Source organism: Apteryx rowi, unplaced genomic scaffold, assembly GCF_003343035.1.
Source record: "Apteryx rowi isolate R43461 unplaced genomic scaffold, aptRow1 scaffold_219, whole genome shotgun sequence".
NCBI classification, from domain to species: domain Eukaryota; kingdom Metazoa; phylum Chordata; class Aves; order Apterygiformes; family Apterygidae; genus Apteryx; species Apteryx rowi.
In genome coordinates, this window is record NW_020448519.1 from 235,090 (window position 1) to 255,939 (window position 20,850).

The following is a 20,850-nucleotide window of genomic DNA, read 5'->3' on the forward strand; positions in this document are numbered from 1 at the left end:
TCATTTGAACAATCAGCTATTTCAAAAATCCTTGCTCTTGTATGCTAATACCTTGTTTGTCCTTAATATTAATGTTTTCAAATTAAAAGCTCTTTTCCCTTTTTTAGAAATTTATTTAGAATTTTTATATTTAGGAAGAGAGTTTAAATGCTTTTCTACATTAACATTAAACTGTTCACCTGTAGACTTTGTGTTGGTAGTTCAAGAAACTCTGACTTCAGTGCTGGCAAATACTATCCCTAGTGCATCTTTTAGTACTTCCTTTAATTCAGGCTGTTCCAGAGGATAATCCTAGGATTAGAATGAAGACTGTAATTTGGGTTTAGATGAGATAGAAGATCTTTTTGGTCAAATAATTTTCCTTTAACATACCAAAGGCCTACCAAAAAATATAAGTCTTAGAGGAGGGCATCTTTCTGTTGTTGCTACCAAATATAAAATCAATACAGGAGTCTTCTGAGAACATGCCTAGATTAGACATTCCTGTTCAGTGTGGTTGTGTGTTCTTTTATATACCCTATTTATATTACATACATTGCATAGGATATGGAAGATGCCTCTTGTAATTCAAGTCTTCAACACCACAAAAAAAGCAGTGCTGCCATATGTGTCTCAGTTTCCCACAAGAAATTAGAAGCATGTCCGTTGGAAATTCAGTTAGATTATTTTACCTCAGTTTTCAACTGCAGTTTGTAAGCAGAAAGCTTATTATTTCCACAGTAGTTTGGGCCATTGCTATAAAGGTTCAGAAACTTTAAAAACTTTTCAGTCCTGGGCTGTAGAGTAACAGACCTGCATCTGCTAACATGGAAAAAAAGGTTCTGTTTCAAAGAATCCCTGAATGAAGTACTGTATGCATGTATGCCATTAACCAAAACCAGAACCTGTCTTTCGTTGCTGCAGGTGTAGTTTTGGTCCACAGAGCTGTCTTATATTCGGTTTTAATACATGTCTGCTGTTTGCTATTGCCTCAAAAACATTTTTTTAAATAATGTTTTTCGCTTTTTCCAAATTTGATGCCCTAAGTCCCAAAGTTGATTTTCAATTAAAGGTATAATGAAAACTTTCTAACTGATCTTTTGGAAATGGGAATTAATAAGCCTCATATGTTAGGAAACAGAAACAAGGACTTACATGCATATTTTGTAGCACGTATTCATTCCAAAATCTGTGATAATTCTGTCATCTTCACTTAAATAATCGTTTGACAAAAAAAAACCCTCTTTTTAAAGCTTTTTTTCTCTTCACTCCTTTTCACTTTTATTTCTGTTTGTGCAGTGAGGCCTTAACTTTTCATTATGAAAGCAGACTTTATTTCAAACAGTCTTTTTTAGGCTTCCAGAAGTTACTCTTCAGGAATATGTGTTTCTTTTTATCCACATTTGGAAGTCGAGTGTTTTTGTTTCCCCTCTCTGGTGTGTATTATATTACCTATAATATTGGCTATTATAGGTCACTGCACAAATTTGTGCTAGCAAAATATTTGAATTATTTATTGATAAGGAGATATCTTTTAATGTGTAGCTAGGGAAATACAGTTTAATACATCAAGAGTTCTGTATGCTTGACAGAAAGGCTTGATTAATTTTTGATTGTTCCTGATTTTCATAGTATCGGTATGCTGGGGGTTGGGGGGAACAACCCTTCTTGGGGTTTCAAGGAAAGCGTTCTTGGTAGAGATCTTAGATCTTGTCAATCATCTTTTCTCTCTCTGTAGTTCAGAGGCAAAGTACCTCCTCCCTGTGATCCTGTGTGCAAGATCATAGACTGGATTCTTGCCGTTTGGCACCAGCTGAACTCTTGCTTATCACGTCTAGGAGCGCCTGAAGCACTTATGGGGCCGAAACATTTCTTCTCTTGTCCAGTGGTGCCTGGTCATGGCCAAGTGACAGTGAAGTAAGATTTCTGTTTCCTATTTGACACTGTTAAGTGCCAATTAGATACTTATTATGAATGTTATCAACTATATTTTCCCCCAAACCCATCCATTTGACACCAGTGTTATTTTCTGACACAGGAGCTCCAAAGTATTGCTTGTACTAGAATGGCTAATTCTGCTCAACCCTTGAAGGTTTTTGTTCTTCATTTCAAGACCGCGCTGTAAAGAAAACTGTGTATTAGGGAACAGATCAAACTAAGATTCAGAATTCTGAGCTAGAAGAGTTAGTAAAGTCACATATGAGAGAAATCTGGAGAAGTGGAGTGCTTTTTCACCTATCATTTTTTAAACACACATACAATTTCACAGATAAGTTAGCTTCATAAATAAGGCAGATGTATACTTGTCAGCTATATGCTTGGTTAGATGTCCAGTAAAATAGAAGAACAATAAAAATTTTCTTTCTTTTCCTGCTTAGTGCATATTGCATGAACATTTGCTTGCATTCCAACTTTTCTGTAAATGCAGTTGATACAAGAAATAGTTATGGAATTTGAAATTTATAATTTTTAATAAAACTAAAATTTATTAATTAAAATATTTCTTGACTATATTAGAATGTAATGAGCCTCTAATTAATATTCAAACTTATTCAATATGTTTGTTTCTTGAAATGTGGCATTGCAAAATTAATGCTTTTCTCACTGTGCTTCGTGACAGTCTCCTCAATTGCCAGTTCTGTTCACTCTCGATGATATTTCACTCCTGTGCCAGTTTCTGTTGTCCCTTATTCCAGGACCCTTTGCTTAGCCTGTGCACCTGGCTTTCTCTTCTTTTGCTCTGTTTGCAGATCCTGATAAATTTTTCTTGTTCATTCTCTTCTCTTTCTAAAAGCCCAGATTTTCTAGTATCCAGAGTAATTATCAAAATCTAAATGTGGATTTAGCATGGGCTTCAAAGTTTATGGTTGCTGTGAGATAAACCATGAATAAGGTATACTATGCATCTGTTTCTTGTCTTACTCTTGAATCACGTCCTCTGAAATGTCTTAATCATTTATTTATTGCAATGACATTAGTAGAGGATGGAGAAATTGTTGTTAAGATTCCTTAACTATTCATTTCTGACTTTGGGATTTCTTCTAAGTGTAATCCTGACTGGATTCAAATGCTTTATTTTGAGATTATTGCTGCAACCCCATAATGTCTTTTACTCTTATGATAGTGATATGCCATCTGACTCTTCATTTTAATGTAGGTTTTTGTCCACCAATAAACAAAAAGAACAGCTGCAGTGAGCGTTTACTGGTTGTTTCTAGTTTGGCAGCATGATGGCTAACAGTATAGTCATGTAACTAGCAATAAATAGATTTCATTAGCAGTTCACTGGCTGCTGCTATTTCAGTCTAATTGAACAATAAACTCAGAAAGCCATAGTGGCAGCTGTTTCATCTCTTTGCTTTTGGAAGTGATGATAATTTAGGGTGTAGAACCATGAATAACTCAGTTGATATACCATGTTGTTGCCATTCCTCTCCTCTTGCCCCTCCTCTCCACTGCACTGTCATGCTGCTTTTTGCATTTGTTGGAACCTTACTGAGTCAGTTCATTCACTAACACAGTAGGCATCTATCCACAAACTGGGATTGTTCTGGGGTAGGCGAGGGGTTTAAATCTTGCTGATGACTAGTATTAGAGTTAGCACAAGATAAGCGGTAGAAGCAGGCAGCTGGAAAGGAGGGAAATGGAGAGAGAATTTTCTTTGCATTTCCTTTGCATTTCCTCATTTCCTTTGCATTTCCTCATTTCCTTTTCAGCAGAAATGAGATGTAAATTGTTTCGTGCTGCATGCTGTTTCATGTAGCTTCACAAATTCTGGAGAGTGGAATGATCGAATAAATGAGGAAAACTCTCACTACAATTTCTTCTTGTTTCTGATCTGGAGAATTAAAGATGATGTTCCAACAGGAAAGAGTCTCCCTTTACAGCTTTTTTTTTTTTTTTTCAGGAGTGGAGGGTGCTATACCTTTGGAAATATCAGGTATATCAAAGAATTGGGGACTTAATCAAGATGTGCAGAAATGAAAAGCAAATGTAGGGCTGAATTTAAACAGCAGGCTGGAATTTTATTAAGAGAGGATGGCATTGTACAGCCATCCTTTCTTACAAGCCCACCAGTTGCTGACTGTTAGATTAGAATGGGCTCAGTTAATATTTGTTATCTTTGCTAGGTTTACTTCTGACCACTTATATTGGCAATATTGCAGAATGCCAAAAGCTTACACAAGCAGAAATCTACAGATAAAGTTGAGAGTTCTTCATTACTAAAATGAAAGCAATTGCTTACTTTGGCAGCTTAACTCAGCAGGCAGAAACAAACTGTGTATAGAGTGGTGTCTATAGCATCATCCTGAGGAAGCTCCAAGGAACATCTCAAATATACATTTTACACCTTATTTTATTAGCTGTACTAATTCATTTCCTAAGTAATGCTGGCTATGCAAGTAACTTTTATCAGACTTGTACCTCCGCTTTGTACCAGCTATATATCATAAAAACTTAATCTTATGCTTCATAACCAACCAAAGATATGTGTAACAAATGATTCAGGAATTCTAACTTAAAAAAGGCCTGTGTTTTCTTTTTAACTAGTCAAAAAAGTCACCATAGACTTCTGGGTAATAAGATAGCCTCTGTGTATTAACAGACCAACAAAACAGTTCGTTTAAGTCAAACGGGCATTTTGGCCTTACTCTTCTTTGGATGGACTTCTGCAAAGCTGAGACACAGCAGTATAGCCTATAATTTCTTATAGACCTTCTTTAATATAAGCCCTATGACTCTCAGTCTTATTATCTTCCTCCCATAAAGGGTATAAGGAGGAAAAAAAAAAACACAACAGAATTCGGTCTAAAACAGATGATCTCGCTATCTGTTATAGTTGTGAACTCAGCTTCGCTCCTGAAACTCCTGACCTTTATCCTTTGAGAACCATAAGCTGTAACAAATAGCATTTATTTATTTCATAAGATTAATTTTTCACTCCTGTGCTAAAACAGTCTAATACTTATAATCTGTGAGAAAAGCAAAAATTCAGCCAGAGCCTTGTCTCATTGAATCAAATTTTTGTAATCAGACCCAGTCTCTAAACCAGACAATCTGGAAAATCCTCAGCATCCTGGAAGCACAGTTCACCATAGATCAAATACACAAAAGGAGAGCAAGGCAGCTGTACGAATAGAAAGCTCTTTTAAGCTGGGCAAGTTTGGAAATGAAAGAATACTGGAAAGGGTATGATCATAACTGAATGGCTCCTTTTTCCCAACGTGGCAGCAAATAGGCTATGAATGAACATCTGCTATCACGGAAACTTCTCTGTGCACTGGCAAAGGTGAATGTTCTCTTCTTCATGGACACACATCTTTCTGGGATATTCTTGCTTTTATCCTTAAAATAGAAATGATGTTTTATAGTCCTTATCTGAAGGAAGAAAAGCATCAGATGATAAATAGTTTTCCAAAACAATCTGAGAATAGTTAGATCAAATAATTGAATATTAAAAAGAAAACTGCTGTAATAAAATCACTTCTACTCTCAAATAGGGTACAGTAAGTAGTCCAAAATATTTACGCTTCCTGAAAGCACAAAATCTGATATGTTACCCTAAATAGAAAAATTGTGGATTTGATAGTTTGCCCTGAAGCCAAAGGATTTATTTATTTATTTGCCTCTAGGTGGATGTCGAAGTTATGGAATGCTGTGATAGCTCCCAGAGTTCAAGAAGCAATACTCTCCAGAGCCTCTGTGAAAAGACCATCTGTACCAGGACAAACAATAGCCAAAAAAGGTGCTAGCCAAGGTCAACAGGCTGTTGTTAAAGCTGCTCTCAGTATCTTGCTAAATAAAGCTGTTCTACATGGCTGTCCTCTTCCCAGAACAGGTAACAGGGAACAGGCTGAAAGGCAAGTAGTTGTACATTGCAGTTCAAGTGGGACTTAAACTGTTCGATACCTTTTTTTTTTTTTTTTTTTTTTAAGTTCTGGGAAACATAATTTTAGTTGTGATGGAAGGTGTGTGGTTAAAACCATTCGCTGTCACTAAACTAAGTAGTTGTATGAGCAGTCAAATAAGCAACATTTGCAACAGCCAGTTCTTTTTAACATTGTTCTACTCTTGTTTCAGAGCTAGATAATTACATAGCAGATTTCAAGGGAGGAAATTTCCCTTTATCCATGGTTTCAAGCTACAAAAATTGTGGTAAGAAAAGAGGTGAGAATGCTTCTTGGAGAAAAGTGAGCACAAGTCCTCGCAAAAAGTCAGGCCACTTATCCTCCCAGTCATGGAATAAGCAGGAGACAAATACTGAAGGTAAAGCTTTCTATTTGATTTCTGAAAAAAGGTGTGCTCTCATTCCAAAAAAAAGGAGGGGAGGCTTAAGCTGGGTAGATATGAATCTAAATTATTTTCATATCATGAATTAAAAATTCTCAATAAAACAGCATTTGTTTTTATGTTTGCTGGTAAAATTGTTCACATTTTTTGTAACTTTCTTTGTGACTGAGGTAGTCTAATTCTTTCTTTCTTTCTTTCTTTCTACTAATGCCTTTCCTGTTTGGTAATGGAGTGGGCTGTGGCTGAGGGGGTGGGAAACTGAGCAATGGTTTCACCCCATATGACCTGGAATGATGTTCTGTCATTCTCCTTCCCACTACTGGAGGAAAGGAAGCTTCATTTCTGTATAGTTTCTCTCCTTCACCCTTCAATTCTGCACCTGGTTTACAGTACACACAGAAAAGTATTCTTTTTACATGTACTTTATATCTTCATTACACTAATTTGATTATATGAATCTGGCTAAAATAAATGCATCTATGCATTCTCACATTACACACCCCTTGTTCTGTCGTTTTAGATAAGTTGAACAGAATAATTTAGAACTCCTGGAGTGGAAGGAAGATTTTTGAGTTTTAAATTGAAGATTTCTGTTTGTTTTTCACTTTGCAAAAGATAAATGTAAAAAATTCTGTGTAGCCAGAGATACTGTAAAGTTTTTAAGAGGCTGCCATGTCATTTTAAGTATGCTGCTTGATGAGAAAACTTACTATGATTGGGATTATGCATGTGCATGAATGTGGTAGTGATATTAGTAGCTGACTCTTTTGAAATATCTTTTCATCTCAAGATCATAAGCCATCAGCAGTTTAGTACAAAAGTATAATATCTGGATATGTGCAATAGGAATGAACATTCTTTAAAAGTATACTTCTGTCTAGTAATAAAACTGAAGAATACCATATCCACATACCACATCCAACCGGCAGGCTTCTAGGAGACAGAATCAAATGGCTTATTTTTGCTTTCAGAAAATGATTAGGAAGACAGGGGAGTTAGGAAGGGTTAGAGAGGCTTTGTTTTTTTCTCTCTTTCTTTCTTTTTTTTTCTTTTTTTTTTATGTTTTAAGGACATTCCAGCCTCAGTTACCTCATATAAAAAAAAAGACTGAAATACCTGATGCCTGGTACTTTTTAATGTTAAATTGAGCTATTCATTTCTTTAGCTCTCACTCAGAGTGAAGAGTGCTTTTTCTGGCTTGTAGCTCTAATGTCCCAGCTTTGCTTACTAGTTCTCCATTTGAATTCTGAACAAATCTAATCCTGCTAAGAGGGTTTTGAGAACTCAGTTGGAACATAACCTGAAGTAGCATGATTGATACTGTATCTTGTACCTAGGGATGCTCTTGGAGTTCAGATAATATCTGGGAATATGAGTTATTTGGGGGTAAAGTAGTGAAAAACAGGATGGTGAATTTAATTTTAATATAGCCTTTCACTTCTGACCATCAGAATCAAATGTTGTTTCTGATTACAAGTATGGGTAAGTTATCTCATTTTTCTTAAATCCTTTCTTGTTGACAATAATTTCTGTTTGAGAGTACCAGCAGGTGTGGTTTAAGTGCCACACTCAGAAACCTCATGTGCTGTTTTCCACAAGCGAATGAGCAACTCATGTCCTATTTTGCCGTTCTAGACATTCCATATGGCCCTAAAGCTGATCTAAACAGTTTCAAGGGATGTATTCTGATCTTTGGCAGACCCTATTGATATAATAAGCCTGTAAATGTGAACATGTTTTCCATTTTCATCACAGATTTTTTAGAATGAAGAAATCAGCACACGTGGTAATACACTAAAAAGTCAATGTTTCTTTTGCGCAGGTGTAAAATCTAAGACTATGTTGCAACCAAACTGTAACAAAAGAGCTTCTCTCTCCACAAAGTAAGCTTTAATGTCTTGTATTTGTAACACTTAGCAAATTGTACTGTAAATCAGAACATTATCTTGAATAGATGGAGAGTTTGTATTTGTTAATGTTTTGGCTCCACATCTGAAGAAAAGAATGCTTTTTAATTCTCCTTTCTAGGAGAAAAGAAAATCTGAGTTCTTTAATATAATTTTGGAATCCATTTCAGTAGTTCTAACCTTGCAGCAATGCATGTTCTTTGTGTATAAGAATAGTCTATGACTTGAGAATATTATGTAAAACTTTTATTTTGCCATGAAAAGCCAACCTTATGCTTTTTTTTTTCCTGGAGTTATACTTAAACTCCTCTAGCTTTTTTAGCTTACTGAATAGTAATTCAAAATTATATAGTACATGCACTTTAGTCTAAATGATACTGAGTTTCTCTGAGAGGTTTATGAATTAGCCAGAGGGAACTACATTTGAGACTTCACTTCCAATCTGAAACTTGGATTCCACCATATTCACAGGCATACGTAAAATCCTTCGTGCTTACAGTGTGTTTTTTTTTTTTTTCTTTTTAAATTGAAGTGGTTGGGATGAAGTCCAAAAAGGAGATGGGAATAAAATTAATTGCTCCATTTAAAAAAGGGGAGCTGTCTTTAAATATAGTTAGCAGAGGGATCCTGTTAGAATTTTAGAGTAGAGAGACTAATTTTCATAGAAAGTCTATTATGATATAACAACTATTTACATTTCTTTGCTTGAGGTGGTAAAAGTCATTTTAAAGGAATTGACTTTTTTCCAGAAATGTATGTTTGTTTTTTAATTCTGTATCATAGCTTAATTTTAATTGTTCTCTCTCTTAGTTTTGTTTTATTTTGTTTTACTAGATCTTCAGACAACGATCAATTGAAAATGTTAAATCTAGAGCAAAGGCTGTCCCTTGGTTCTGACGATGAAGTAGATCTTGTGCAAGAACTTCAAAGTATGTGTTCCAGCAAATCTGAGCCTGATATAAGCAAGGTAAACAACAGGGTTTTTAAATAATTTGCATCGTTATCATATGCAGCTGTTTGCTACATATTTTAAATAAATTTTTAATTTATAAATGCTGCTTGAACTGAAGAAAATTATTAAATTATTTGGAATTAAGCCAAAGTCAATGAGTAATAAATTATGCATTTGAGAGAGTGTGTTCTGGTTCATTATATATTATTTCAAATTACACCTTTACTGTCTTGTTGTATATAGATTTTGCAGAGGAGGCTGAAATTTATGGATTCATAAATGCTAGAGACAATAACTTTCTCTGCATTATTGTTCCCCATGTTACCTTTCATATTATCACTTCTTCCACTGGGAAACTGTTCTGTAGTCTTAGAGAAATAGAAAGTTCTTCCTAATGTCCATTGCATATTTGCTTTGTTTAATGTAATCCTGTTAGTCATCACAGAACTGGCTTAAAGCTACTCAACTGAGTAGGCAAAATTGAGTTTTGCTGCCCCAAGCAAGAAAGAATTGTTTGGCATAATTTTTTGTTCTTTCTCTTTCTTTTCTTTTTAGTGGCAGAAGAGGGCCCTAGATGGTGGGGTAGGGGAAGGAGGCTGGCAAGAGCCACTAATCTGGGACAAAGTTCTAAGCTGGGGTGGGATTTGGGTGGTTATGGGAGGCCTATTGGAGCAGAAGGTGGAGGCTTGGATCTCTCTCATTTTTCCTTCCACAACCCAAAGTATCCAGCCCTCCTGTAGGCATAGCTATTTATTCTTTGCCTTTCCCTCCTCTTAGCACAGCTGAAGTAGATAGCTGTGGCAGCAGGCTGTGTTCTCCCTGGAGTAGCTGATCCATGTCTTCTCAAACACGGACAAAGCAAGCACTCTTCCCTAGTCCTAGGCTATTGTCTGCTTGGGCTGTGCATTATGTACTCTAGGATCTCCCTAGACAACAGTTCTTTTAGTTTTGCTTTATGTATTCTGTTTATTCTTAGATGTCAACCAAGTTTGTATTAAAAAAAGAAATGCTATATTTGGAAGATTTTTTTTTTAAACCTTTTACCTAAATCCTTCGTTAAGTGTTTTTTTCTTTCAAGTACTTGCAGACCATGAGTCACATGCACAAAAGCTGGCCAGCTAATCCCTAGTCAGTTAGCAGGGATTTACCGTATCTATCCTTGAGAGAATGGGATGTGTTTAAAGAAATGGTAACCAACTTAAAATTGTGTTTAATAACCTGTAAAATGTAATTGCTGGGTTGCTGACAATTCAAGGAAACATGGGTTAGATAAGGAAGAGAATAGATGTCACTGTCTTTTGTTTGGTTTCCTCGTCATGGGTGGAACCATCCATGGTTGGAATTTCTGCTGCTAATTCCCTAGCTGCCTAGCAGAGGCTTCTGTAAGGGTGCTGTTGCATGTTATGCTTTATGTGATCTAATTTCAGGCTGCCATCAAAATAAGTACTTCTACTCTCTCTATTTTGCCCCTTCTCTGTATGTTCCTGTTGCCGCTGTTATGTTGGGATTGAGCACTTTTGCAATTGTAGGGTGAATCAGATCAGCTCTCCCCAGCATAAAACACCTAGTTTTCAGAGACATCAGAAAGCTGATCAGACTAGATCTGCTGTTGGGTGGTCACTAGGTTTGATAGAAAATAGGAGGAAAGAAACATGTGGTAAGAGCAGGAGGAGGAGAACAGAATCACTCCTTTTGGTGACATCCCTTGAGTTGGATAATATTCAATGTGAAACTGCCCTTAAACTCCATTGAACAGTATTGTCCTGGAAATGTATGCTTAATCTTCCTCTGACAGTAGTCAATGTTAAATCTATCTCTTTATCTCCTATCTTCCACACACATACTCAAGAGTAAAGGAAAGATGTATTAATCATTCTTCGGATATTTATGCATTGCATTGAACAGAAATTATATGTAAATCAAGCCAAGACTCCAAAACTTGGCAATTTGAAATATAATTTCTGCTGTGAATAATAAAAAAAAAATCACTATTTTCTCATATTAGATTGAAGATTCTAAGGATGAGCTATTGATGTTCAATAGTTCCCAGAACAATCCTGTATATTCAGCAAGTGATACTAACTCAAGTAAAACAACATCACAAAAGGTAGGTGAATGGCTTTCATAGTAGGGACAGGGAATGTATCTAAAGTTTCTCCAAAATCTGAACTCCTGATTGGATCCAAAAGAATGAGTGCTTCAGTACCCTGTTTATTACAAGAATAAACTGTCATTACGAAGAGAATGATTCTTAGGAAACTTACTGGACACACCATGCCAACTTTCTTCCATGTGTCGCGATGGAAACTAAAGATTTAGTAAACAACGGATGTATTTGCTTCACAGTTTTTATGTTTACGTAAAGCCATCTCCCTAGGCTAAGTATTGTTAACATTCCTTCAACAATAAGTCATTTGCATCAGATTTTTACAGAAATGAAAGCTCCAAGATGCCCAGTTTCAGGTTTTTTTAACAATTAAAACTATTTAATGTTTGCAAAATCTCAAAACAATATTTTTTAAATTCTTAATGTAAAATTGCTTGTTTATGGTTTATTTTTGTACCATCTTTTGTTGTGATTACTCAGATATATATGATTTCAAACCACTGTTTTCCTAAGGGTTTTTATATAAGTAGAATTGAGCTGCTCTGACTACAAAGCTCTCTCTCACTGGTAGAAATTTTGAGAAGACACAGTATTACCAGGATTTGTAAAGAGAAAGATTTCCTTTTTTAAAAGGAGGTTACATCCACCTTAAGTTTCATTCTTTGTACGCTAATGTAAAAATTACTTTCTCTCTCCTTTCATCTTTTTCCCTTTTCTGTCTTGCTCCTCTGGTTTTTGAACAAGAAGAGGGCTTCCAAGTGCACAGCTCATCTACGCTTAGCCAGCTTGCAGCCTGTTGTCCAAGTTCCCTCAGTAGGCCCTGCGAGCGTTAGCATCCTCTGCAGGGCAATCCAGACACTTTTATCTGACTGTGATAAATTGTTTTCTGGAGGTGTTCTCTCTTTCCCTAACTAGAAAGTAGACTAGAAAATAGTTTAATTGGGCACATAAGCATTGAAGAGCTAAAGTTGGATGAGATGACTTACTATCCTTACCATATCTTTTCATATTCAGATATTTAAAATGTTAGATTATTTTCTGTAATTTTACCTAAAGTCCAGAAAACAATCTCCACTGAATGGAAACAATTTTAACCTTACAGATCCACAATTAGATGTACTGCTTTTGTGTGTTTCTCTAAACACATTAATTTCAAACATTGCAGATCAGAGCTTCATATAGTAGTGATGCCTGGATAATTTGGTAAGTCAGCTGACCTGCCCATTCCTACTGTAAATTTTTCCTAAGGATTTTTTTTTCCCTTTTAAATTCCTTCTCACATAGTAAGGCATAAATATATTGACTTTGGAGATGGACAAGCTTAGCTACCTTTGAGTTTTTTGAAGAGGTACTGGAATAGGTCAAAAGGCTGTATATAGAATTAAAAAATTGGATTCACTGTATCTTTACAGGGGAAATATTGGCTAAAATAAAGGAAATACAGCCCAAGCTTCTGCTAGAGGGGAAAGAGGTCTAACGGACTGACAAATTTTATTTCTAGATTTAGTCATTACTTAGTGTGAACAAGGTACTGCAAAGAAGGTTTATGCATAGAAAGAACAACCACAACAAATTTATCAAAAATGTAGAAGAATGGACTCTCAGTTTAGAAACAGAAGTGAAAATTTAGAGGAAATTATATGGATGATAAGTCTGTATGGCTGCAAGAACTGGTCTCTGAAGGAGAGTTTGATATTAGAAAAACATCTTTCTCCAAAAGTAAATAGAATTACATAGGTAACAAAAACAGACCTAATAATGCATGACCAGAGAAGAGAGCTTATCAACAGTAATGTGAGAAGTAACTTAAAATAACTTACAGATGTGTTGACTTTTTTTTCTTTGTTGGTTTAAAAAAAAAAAAAGGACTGGCTGAAAAAACAGTTTTCACATGTGAAGGAGAAAGGAAGAACAATGATAAGAGATTAAAAAAACTGACATGTGACACAAAGGAATTAAGGTGGAATTAAGGATGTTAACAACAAATAGACAATGACAAATAGTTGGTTTTCCTGCCACCAATCTTTAAATCAAGAGCAGTAGCGTAGTAGGTGAAGACGAACGTTTTTAATAGAGCTTCCCAGAGAGTGATCTAGATTCAACTGACACTAAAAACTAAGGTCCTAATTCTCCCAGACTCACTTTGCTGCATGTGGAAAGAGGCATCTCTTATGAAAGATATATATTAGTGACCATCATAAAATGGCTTAGCTCGTCTCTTTCTCCTTGACTGTAAAGGAACAAAAAGCGACAACATATCTGACTTTGGCACATCGGGTATCTAAATTTGGGGGCAGGGGATATGGTCCAGTTTTTAATAATGTAGCTCATTAGCATAAATAATTTGAGGTGCTGAAACCCAATTTATACGAAGAAAATCTGTAATATATATTAATGTGTCATATTAAACTGCAGGAAACTGTAAATAAAAAGCATTCCGGGGAGGGAGGGGCGGAGGTGTTTGTTTTTCAGGTCTAACTGCAATAATTGTTTATTCAGAAAAAATGCTTTCTTTTATTCATAGGATGGAATCCATCCTCTCAGCAGCAGTCGAACTGTGGAAAGCAGCAACAGTAAATCAAAGACAGAGTTGGGTGTTTCAAGAGTTAAATCTTTTCTTCCTATACCTAGAAGTAAAGTCACCCAGCCTTCTCAGAATACTAAAAAAAGCAGCAGCAGTAATACAAGGCAAATAGAGGCAGATAATAACACAAAAAGAGAGATCTGGAATTTGCACAAAAATGAACAAGTAGAAAAATCTAATAAATAAACCTGCCTACCATACAATTTTCTCAGTGTTCACATAATTGCTATTGCAAAGAATCAAGTACTCAAATATGTAAATACTTTTTAAAAATAAACTGTTTCCCTGTAATGTAAAGTGTGTACAGGACCACAGCTTTATTTGTATGTAAATCAGCTGGAAATTATATTGATTTTAAAGTGCAGAAATGGGCAGTTTTGCCACCTTCATAATTTTTTTTTATTATGAAAATGACTCTTGTGTAAATGATATTCAGGGGTATTACCACAGAATTTTGTTTGTATATATACTGTACATAAATATATTCTATTAAGTTCATGTGTTAAATGGCATTCAGATGAGTTGCACAATATGTACAGTAATGGCTTAAAGCTAATGTACATGCATTTTAAAGACATGTTTTTATCTTCACTTAATGAAAAATTAATGGAATGTGGCAATAATTAAATGATTGGAAATGCAGATCAATTACTTTCAGCTACAAGCCATATTAAGTACTTTGATTTCCCCATCATCTGCCTGCTGAATTGTGATTCTCTTTCTCCCAAGCTTCTCTTCATCTAAAATGTCATGAATTTGCGTTATACCTCTTACCTTTTAGAAAAGGAAAGAGACTGAGGAATTAAAATGCAATAAAACAGTTATTTTTTTCTCAGACTCATATTCTTTGATATAATTGAAGAAAATGTGGTCATTTAATAACTTAGTTTTTCATGTATACCATAAAACTTTTATGTTTTCATTAACATTTTTAAAAGTATCCAGGAAATAATAGTGTTTTACAGGAACAGATTTTACTGAAAAGGAATTAGAGCACAAGCTTAACTACATTATTATCCAGAGATGATGTAGTAGCAATAACATGAGTTACTATGGAATTATCAGTTTTTATTGTGGATTTAAGATGTAATTGCTGTGAAATGATATTTGGGTTACAGGCTTCCTCCCCCCCCCCCCCCCCCCCCCCCCCAAGATGGATCATTTTCCCCTGAGGGAGACTACATATGAAGGGAGTATTTCCCCTAACGGTAGCCAGTTACATGTTTGTGAATTCTAATCATGTGGGTGTGCTCGCTGTCGAGGTATCTCATCTGATAGGCAGAGGAAAATGGATAGTTTTCTTAAGATCAGACTTAGACGCCTTCTGATGTGTTATCAGGAGGTGGCTTTGAGAGGTATGGACAGTAACATGGTCATGCCTACACTTTCCAAAGTAGTATTTTTCTCAGGTTAATTCTGGAAGAGGAAAGGATTGCATAAGTGTATCCTAACAGTTCACCTTTATATGTAAAGCAGTCATCCCAAACTCATGTCAATAAAATTTTTGTACCTGCATATTGTCCATCTTTCTGTCTTTTAGTTTGTATGTTTGTGTTATCTGTCTAGATTTAGCATATTAGAAGTTTATTTTTTTAATCATTTCCCTTATAGTATATTTAGAAAGTACCATGTCTTTCTATAGTCACTGTTCTATTAAAACTTCAATTTCTTATATGGTGACAGTGGTTGAATATAACTGAATTTGGATGATTACCTGTAGAGGTGGATTTTCTCTTTATCCCCTGATCTCCTGCTTAATATTGGTGCTGAAAAGGGGCATGTTTCTTTCTACAGTAGGTTCTTAGCAGCATGAAGTGCTGTAGGTCAGAGAAATGGGTCTTGGCAATTAGCAGCCCTTACATGCTGAAGCAGCGTGGTGGCAGCTTGTGTGAGAAGCTCACACGTGTATTTCCTGGTGAGGGATGTGAAATTGGAAGCTTCTTGTAGCGATCACGCAAGATGCAACATCAGGATTTGTGATCTGTTGTAAATCAAATTTTTTAAAGAGCTATAAGAAAAGAAAAATCCTGTTGAGGTTCTAAGCTAAATTTGTTCTGCATTGAAGATGTACCATAGGAATGTCAGACCTCATTTAGATCAAGAGTTAGCAGTGTGTTTCGCTGTGGGAAGATCTTAGGCACAGTGTCCTAAAGCTTGTTTTAGATATATTTTAAGACTCTGTATATTGTCTGTGAGAATCAAAAGTCTTCTGTGCTGTACTTTGAGTGAAAAATCTACAGAAGACAGATTAACTTTGATCATCTGTTCATTGTTCGAAAGAAAAGTCTCTATTGCTAAATTTAGCATTGCCTTTCAATCTTCCCATTATCCTTTTGTTTCTGCCTGCTGTCCTAATCTCTCTCCATTTGCATATTTTACCTGGTTGACTTCTCACTTCTATCTGCTGTCATTTGTTTTGTCGTTCTTTCAGTTCAACACAATCTGTGAACTTCGTACATCTTTAATCTCACAGTATTTGGCAGGTCTCCTAATTGAATCTATCTCCTGTTGTATCTGCCAAGCTCTCTCTCGTTAGGCCATAACATCTCTCCTCAAAGGGTGAAAATCACATAACCATAAAATAGTTTGGATGTGAACATACTGGCCTCTCCGTTGCTGTATTGTTTTGATAGTGACTGTGCAGAAGCAGGGCAAGGCTCTGTTCATGAATTGAAAGCTTGGCTAAATCTACCATCTCCTCCTGTGACACTGTAAACAGCACTCCTCATACATCACTCGTTGCAATATTAACTACTCTCATTTTGGGGTAGTAAAGGGCAAAATCCATTTTCTTCATTCCTTCTTGTGTTTCAGGGATAGAGGTTTTAAGAAACGTGCTATCTGTGGTGAACCACAGTTCTCCACAAGACACTCCTCTCCCATCTGTTACCCCTTCCATATCTTAGAGGGGTAAGTTTAGATAAAGAGATACACCCTGTAGGTGGAGTATCTTGGAAATCATAGGGGAAGCTGCTGAGTTTGCACCCATTCCACGGCCCACTCTGCCACCAAAATTTTCATCCTTTCGTCCTTTCGTCCCTGTCCTTTAGTCCGACTGTGCCAGCAGACTCCTCACATATGGCTCAGCTGCTTCAACTAGGGGAACGTGAAAGAAGATCATTCTTAAATACCAGTACCTTGGTAAGTCATAAATTTTTCAGCTCTCCACTTGAAGTCAGCTCTGGAAATAAAAAAATTCAGCATGTCTTCAAGGTTATTTCCTGGTAAGGAATCCGGTATATGTTCCTTAAAAGAATATCCAAGACCATCAGATAATATTATCATGTATTTGCATCAGTTATTTACTTGTTGAGCGTGAGCTCCAAAACAAAAAAGCGTGAAAAGAAACCTGCTCCATCATTCAACAAAGACAGCAACTTTCGTCATAAAGAGAAAAATCAAGGGACCAGAATTTCTCTCAGAAGCTTGTCTCTTTCCATAATACAGCTCAAGTGATTTACAAAATAAATCAAAGGCCTCCAGCTTTCCAGTAAAACTGGAGGAAGAGAATAGCTGCGTGCTCTCCCCTGCAGGTAGAAGATACTTGAGAATGGAGCCAATGTGGTGAAAGGGTGAATGGCCCCTCGCTTCGTGCTAACTCTGGCTGCAGTGATGTAGAAGGGGAAGATGTTCAGAGCATATTTAAGAGACATTAGAATTATAAAGTAGGCTGTTATTCAGAAACTTGAAGTCAAAGTGACTATCAAGACCGAACAGGGTGGGTTTGTGCTGGGCTATAGCAAAGGCAGACTCAGCAAAGGTGGCAGTTTGTTTTTGCATACAGTTAAGATACCAGAGAAAAGGACTTTTAAATGCCAAGTTTTTAGAGGGATGGAAGGAAATCCAGAATAGAGGAAATACTTTCCCAGTCTCAGTGTTAGTCTGACCACAGTCTGATGAATATTAGCTCAAAAATGAATTGGGATATGGTCCCATTTCTCAGATATCTAATTCTGCACAGGGTCAGTCCCTGCTTAGGAGAAAACAAAGCACCATAACTGACAGGTCTCGTTTCCGGCATGTTCCTTCCCAGCTGTGGAGGTAAGTGTTGCGCCAAGCTCGCAGGCTAATCAGAGACGGAAATGGTGATTGTAGGCCCCTGAATACGTCAGAGACATATTGGCATTCATTTTTATACAAGATGTTAAAAAGCTTTTGGGAAAGGAAACTTAGCAAACCCATTCATTAATTAAAGCTTTGGTCACAAGGACAAAAAGGAACCTGTTGAGAAAGAAGAGGAAATAACGGGCAAGAATGTTAGACACATCTTAAATCTCAGGCTGAATTTACAAGGGTTACATTTTGAGATTAAAGTAAATCCTGGTAAATAAAATTAGTGGTAGTACTGTTTTTCCTAAGAATGGGAAATTGTTCTTGGAAAACATGAGGAAAAAAATATAGGAAATGTATTACTGTGTTGTCTTGCATGTTGCTTAATTTTCAAGAATTTTAGGCAGCATTTAATAGTCCTTCACTAGACCATTGTACACAGAGTTATAAATTGCTTTTTTGATGCTGAACAATTAGTATTAAATCATAGCCAAGTAATGGTAGAGCTAAAATACCAGATCCATACCAGGTATAGGGAAAGAAGTGCTACCAGAATGCTTTTTAGATACAGAAAGCAAAGAGTAAATAAAATGGTAATTAAAATGAAACAAATTATAGTTCTGAATTGACCTCTAAAAATAAATGCTAATTCAGAATTAATCCTAATGTGAGGAAATGTTTTAAAAGGTACCTTTTCCAAGAACTGTTACATTTAAACAGAATAACTAAACCCGTTCCTGTAGCAGGGCAGAAATGAAGATGAGGACCCAGGGAGGGAGGGTGGAAACGTGGCGTGCACGCTCCCGTTTGGCAGCTCTGACATGGGGTAACAGGCTGCGCCTCGGGGAAACAGGAGAGGTGGAACTTACAGAAAGACTCTGGAAAAAGATCTTTCATGAATAAAATGCTAAAGCTGATTAAGACACCAGTTAAGCAACTGTGAAAGCAAAATTAGTTTTTGGAATAGCAGACTTGTTTGAGCCCAGTTAGATAATAATTCCTGCAGTGTTTGCATTAATTGCTTGCTAATGATGATTATCAAGCTTCATTGTCTAGTTATCTTATATATTAAGTTTTACAAAGATTGACAAACGTGTACAGCTCAACTTTGTTTAGGCTAATCCTGCTTGGCTGTTTCTGTCCCAAGAGGTTCTTAGTGCTGTATCAGCAGTTTGGGCCCCCTTTCCTTTCCCCTGTGCACTTAAGGAGAGCTGCAGATCCTATGCAAGATAATTTCACTCTTCTAATCTTTTTTGGCTTCTTCCCAGTAGGCTGTAAAAGTAAATCTTCACATGTAGTACTAGACTTGGAGTGGACGTGCTCTTTTCTTCGGCTACATATCTCCCTCCCTCTCCCCTTAAAGCAGTACAGGTATATGTTTTTAATAAGAACATGTTTGTGAGGGGCTTGTTCTTTTTTTCATCTGATTGCTTTATCAAATGTATGTCTAGCACATTTTAAAAAAAATCCTCTTTAAATAATGCTCAGCCTGTGTTTATGAAGGTCATTGCTGTTTGTTCTTTTCTTCCAATATACTTGGGCTTTGTGGTTTTTGTTTTTTTTTTTTTTTTTTTTTTTTTTTTGCTCCTGTGCTCCATTTTCCACCAGAACAGTGTGTGCAACTTCCCAACTTAGCTTCAAGCAAATAGCCCTGGGAGCTGTTGCCCGGCTGATAACAAGTACAAGAATGATTACTCGCGAATGTAGCGTGCTCTTCTTGACCTTTGCTGGGAAGCAGATGGTTTCCTCCTCCTCATTATGGAGGCTGGTACTGAGGTACCTACTGCTCCCGTCTGAGCTCAAAGTAGTTTAAGCAGTATTTTTGGATTGAAAAAAATAGGACATCCTCCTCCTGTCTTTTCAAAGAAAGAAGAAATTCAGCATCTTGCCTAGGGTCTTTGGGAAAAAACAATAGCCAGGAACTAGAAGCTTGTAGAAGAGCAGTGGTCTAAAGCTGCTCAGATGGGAGTGCTGGGCACTGAGTGCTAGTGGGGGGGAGGCAGTTGGTTGATTTTTTTTTTTCCCTTCACTCAGTTTAAGGGTTGTCCCTGAGTGACTGGCTGTATCAGCAGCTCCCAACTCCTGCTATATCCCCCCTACTTCAGGCACCTGTTGTTCTTTATCTTTTCCTTTCTTAAAACGTCCCTTTGTTTTCTCAGTCCAACCTATCACCTCCCCTATCACTAACTATTTAAAAATGACAAACAAAAATTAATGCCACTATTCGGGCATGCTTTGAAGTGCACGCTGATTTTGATGACACTGTGGTTTTCTTCTGCTCATTCCCTATCCTTTTGTTTATTTAGCTAATAAACTCTCCAGCAGGGTATGTCTGCTCCTCTGCGCAGCATCCTGAAAAGTAAGCGTGCTACTTGGGAATTCCTCCCTGGGCTCCGCCACGCTATGGCTCGCCTGCGATTGCTCCAGCAGTGCCTGCCTCCCCGTTGTCCTCAGCTGTACAAACTCAGGGCTGTCCCTGTGAGGAAAGGGATACTTGATGTGAAGTGAAGAGCTCAGGGGTGGGGGAAGGCTGGGATATGACAGTGATGCTCCTCTAATATGCAGTTGGCTTCTGGTTGTTACAGTGTCAAGCAGAGCCCTGGGGCAGAGAGAGGAAGTGGCAGAATTGAGACGCGAGGGGACCCAGGCCTCCCTGTAAGCAGGAGGCATCTCTTAATGAAGATACCTAGCCTATTAGCAAAGGCTAGATGCTAGCAGGGGGCTAGGTGCATAATTAATTGCTATGTTATACCTAAAAGAGTTTATTTTCAAGATTTGCACGTGCAGTTTCAGGGCTGAGGGTGAGTGAGACAGCTGACTTACAACCTCTAAATGCAAAGCACTGGGGCAGCGGTGCTAACCAGCTGCTCGCAGGTCCCTGAAAAGGCTTTTTAGGGCTGCTGCTGAATTTGTACAGCCTGGGCATGAAAGAGCCGCTGAGCGAGCCACGGGCTTGCAGCCGCAGGGCGGGCAGCGCGGG

General features: G+C 37.0%; 1 protein-coding gene across 1 annotated transcript in view; it reads left to right on the forward strand.

The window, feature by feature from the left end:
- CTTNBP2 (cortactin binding protein 2) overlaps nucleotides 1-14,143 on the forward strand; it is a 93,159-nt gene extending 79,016 nt beyond the window's left edge. The window contains exons 17-23 of the mRNA XM_026064505.1: nucleotides 1,718-1,896; nucleotides 5,613-5,818; nucleotides 6,061-6,246; nucleotides 8,093-8,153; nucleotides 9,012-9,144; nucleotides 11,135-11,236; nucleotides 13,761-14,143. Coding sequence (XP_025920290.1) covers nucleotides 1,718-1,896; nucleotides 5,613-5,818; nucleotides 6,061-6,246; nucleotides 8,093-8,153; nucleotides 9,012-9,144; nucleotides 11,135-11,236; nucleotides 13,761-14,006 — 1,113 coding nt within the window. The 3' untranslated portion in view covers nucleotides 14,007-14,143. The remainder of the gene's footprint in view (nucleotides 1-1,717; nucleotides 1,897-5,612; nucleotides 5,819-6,060; nucleotides 6,247-8,092; nucleotides 8,154-9,011; nucleotides 9,145-11,134; nucleotides 11,237-13,760) is intronic.
- The last annotated feature ends 6,707 nt before the right edge of the window (nucleotides 14,144-20,850 follow it).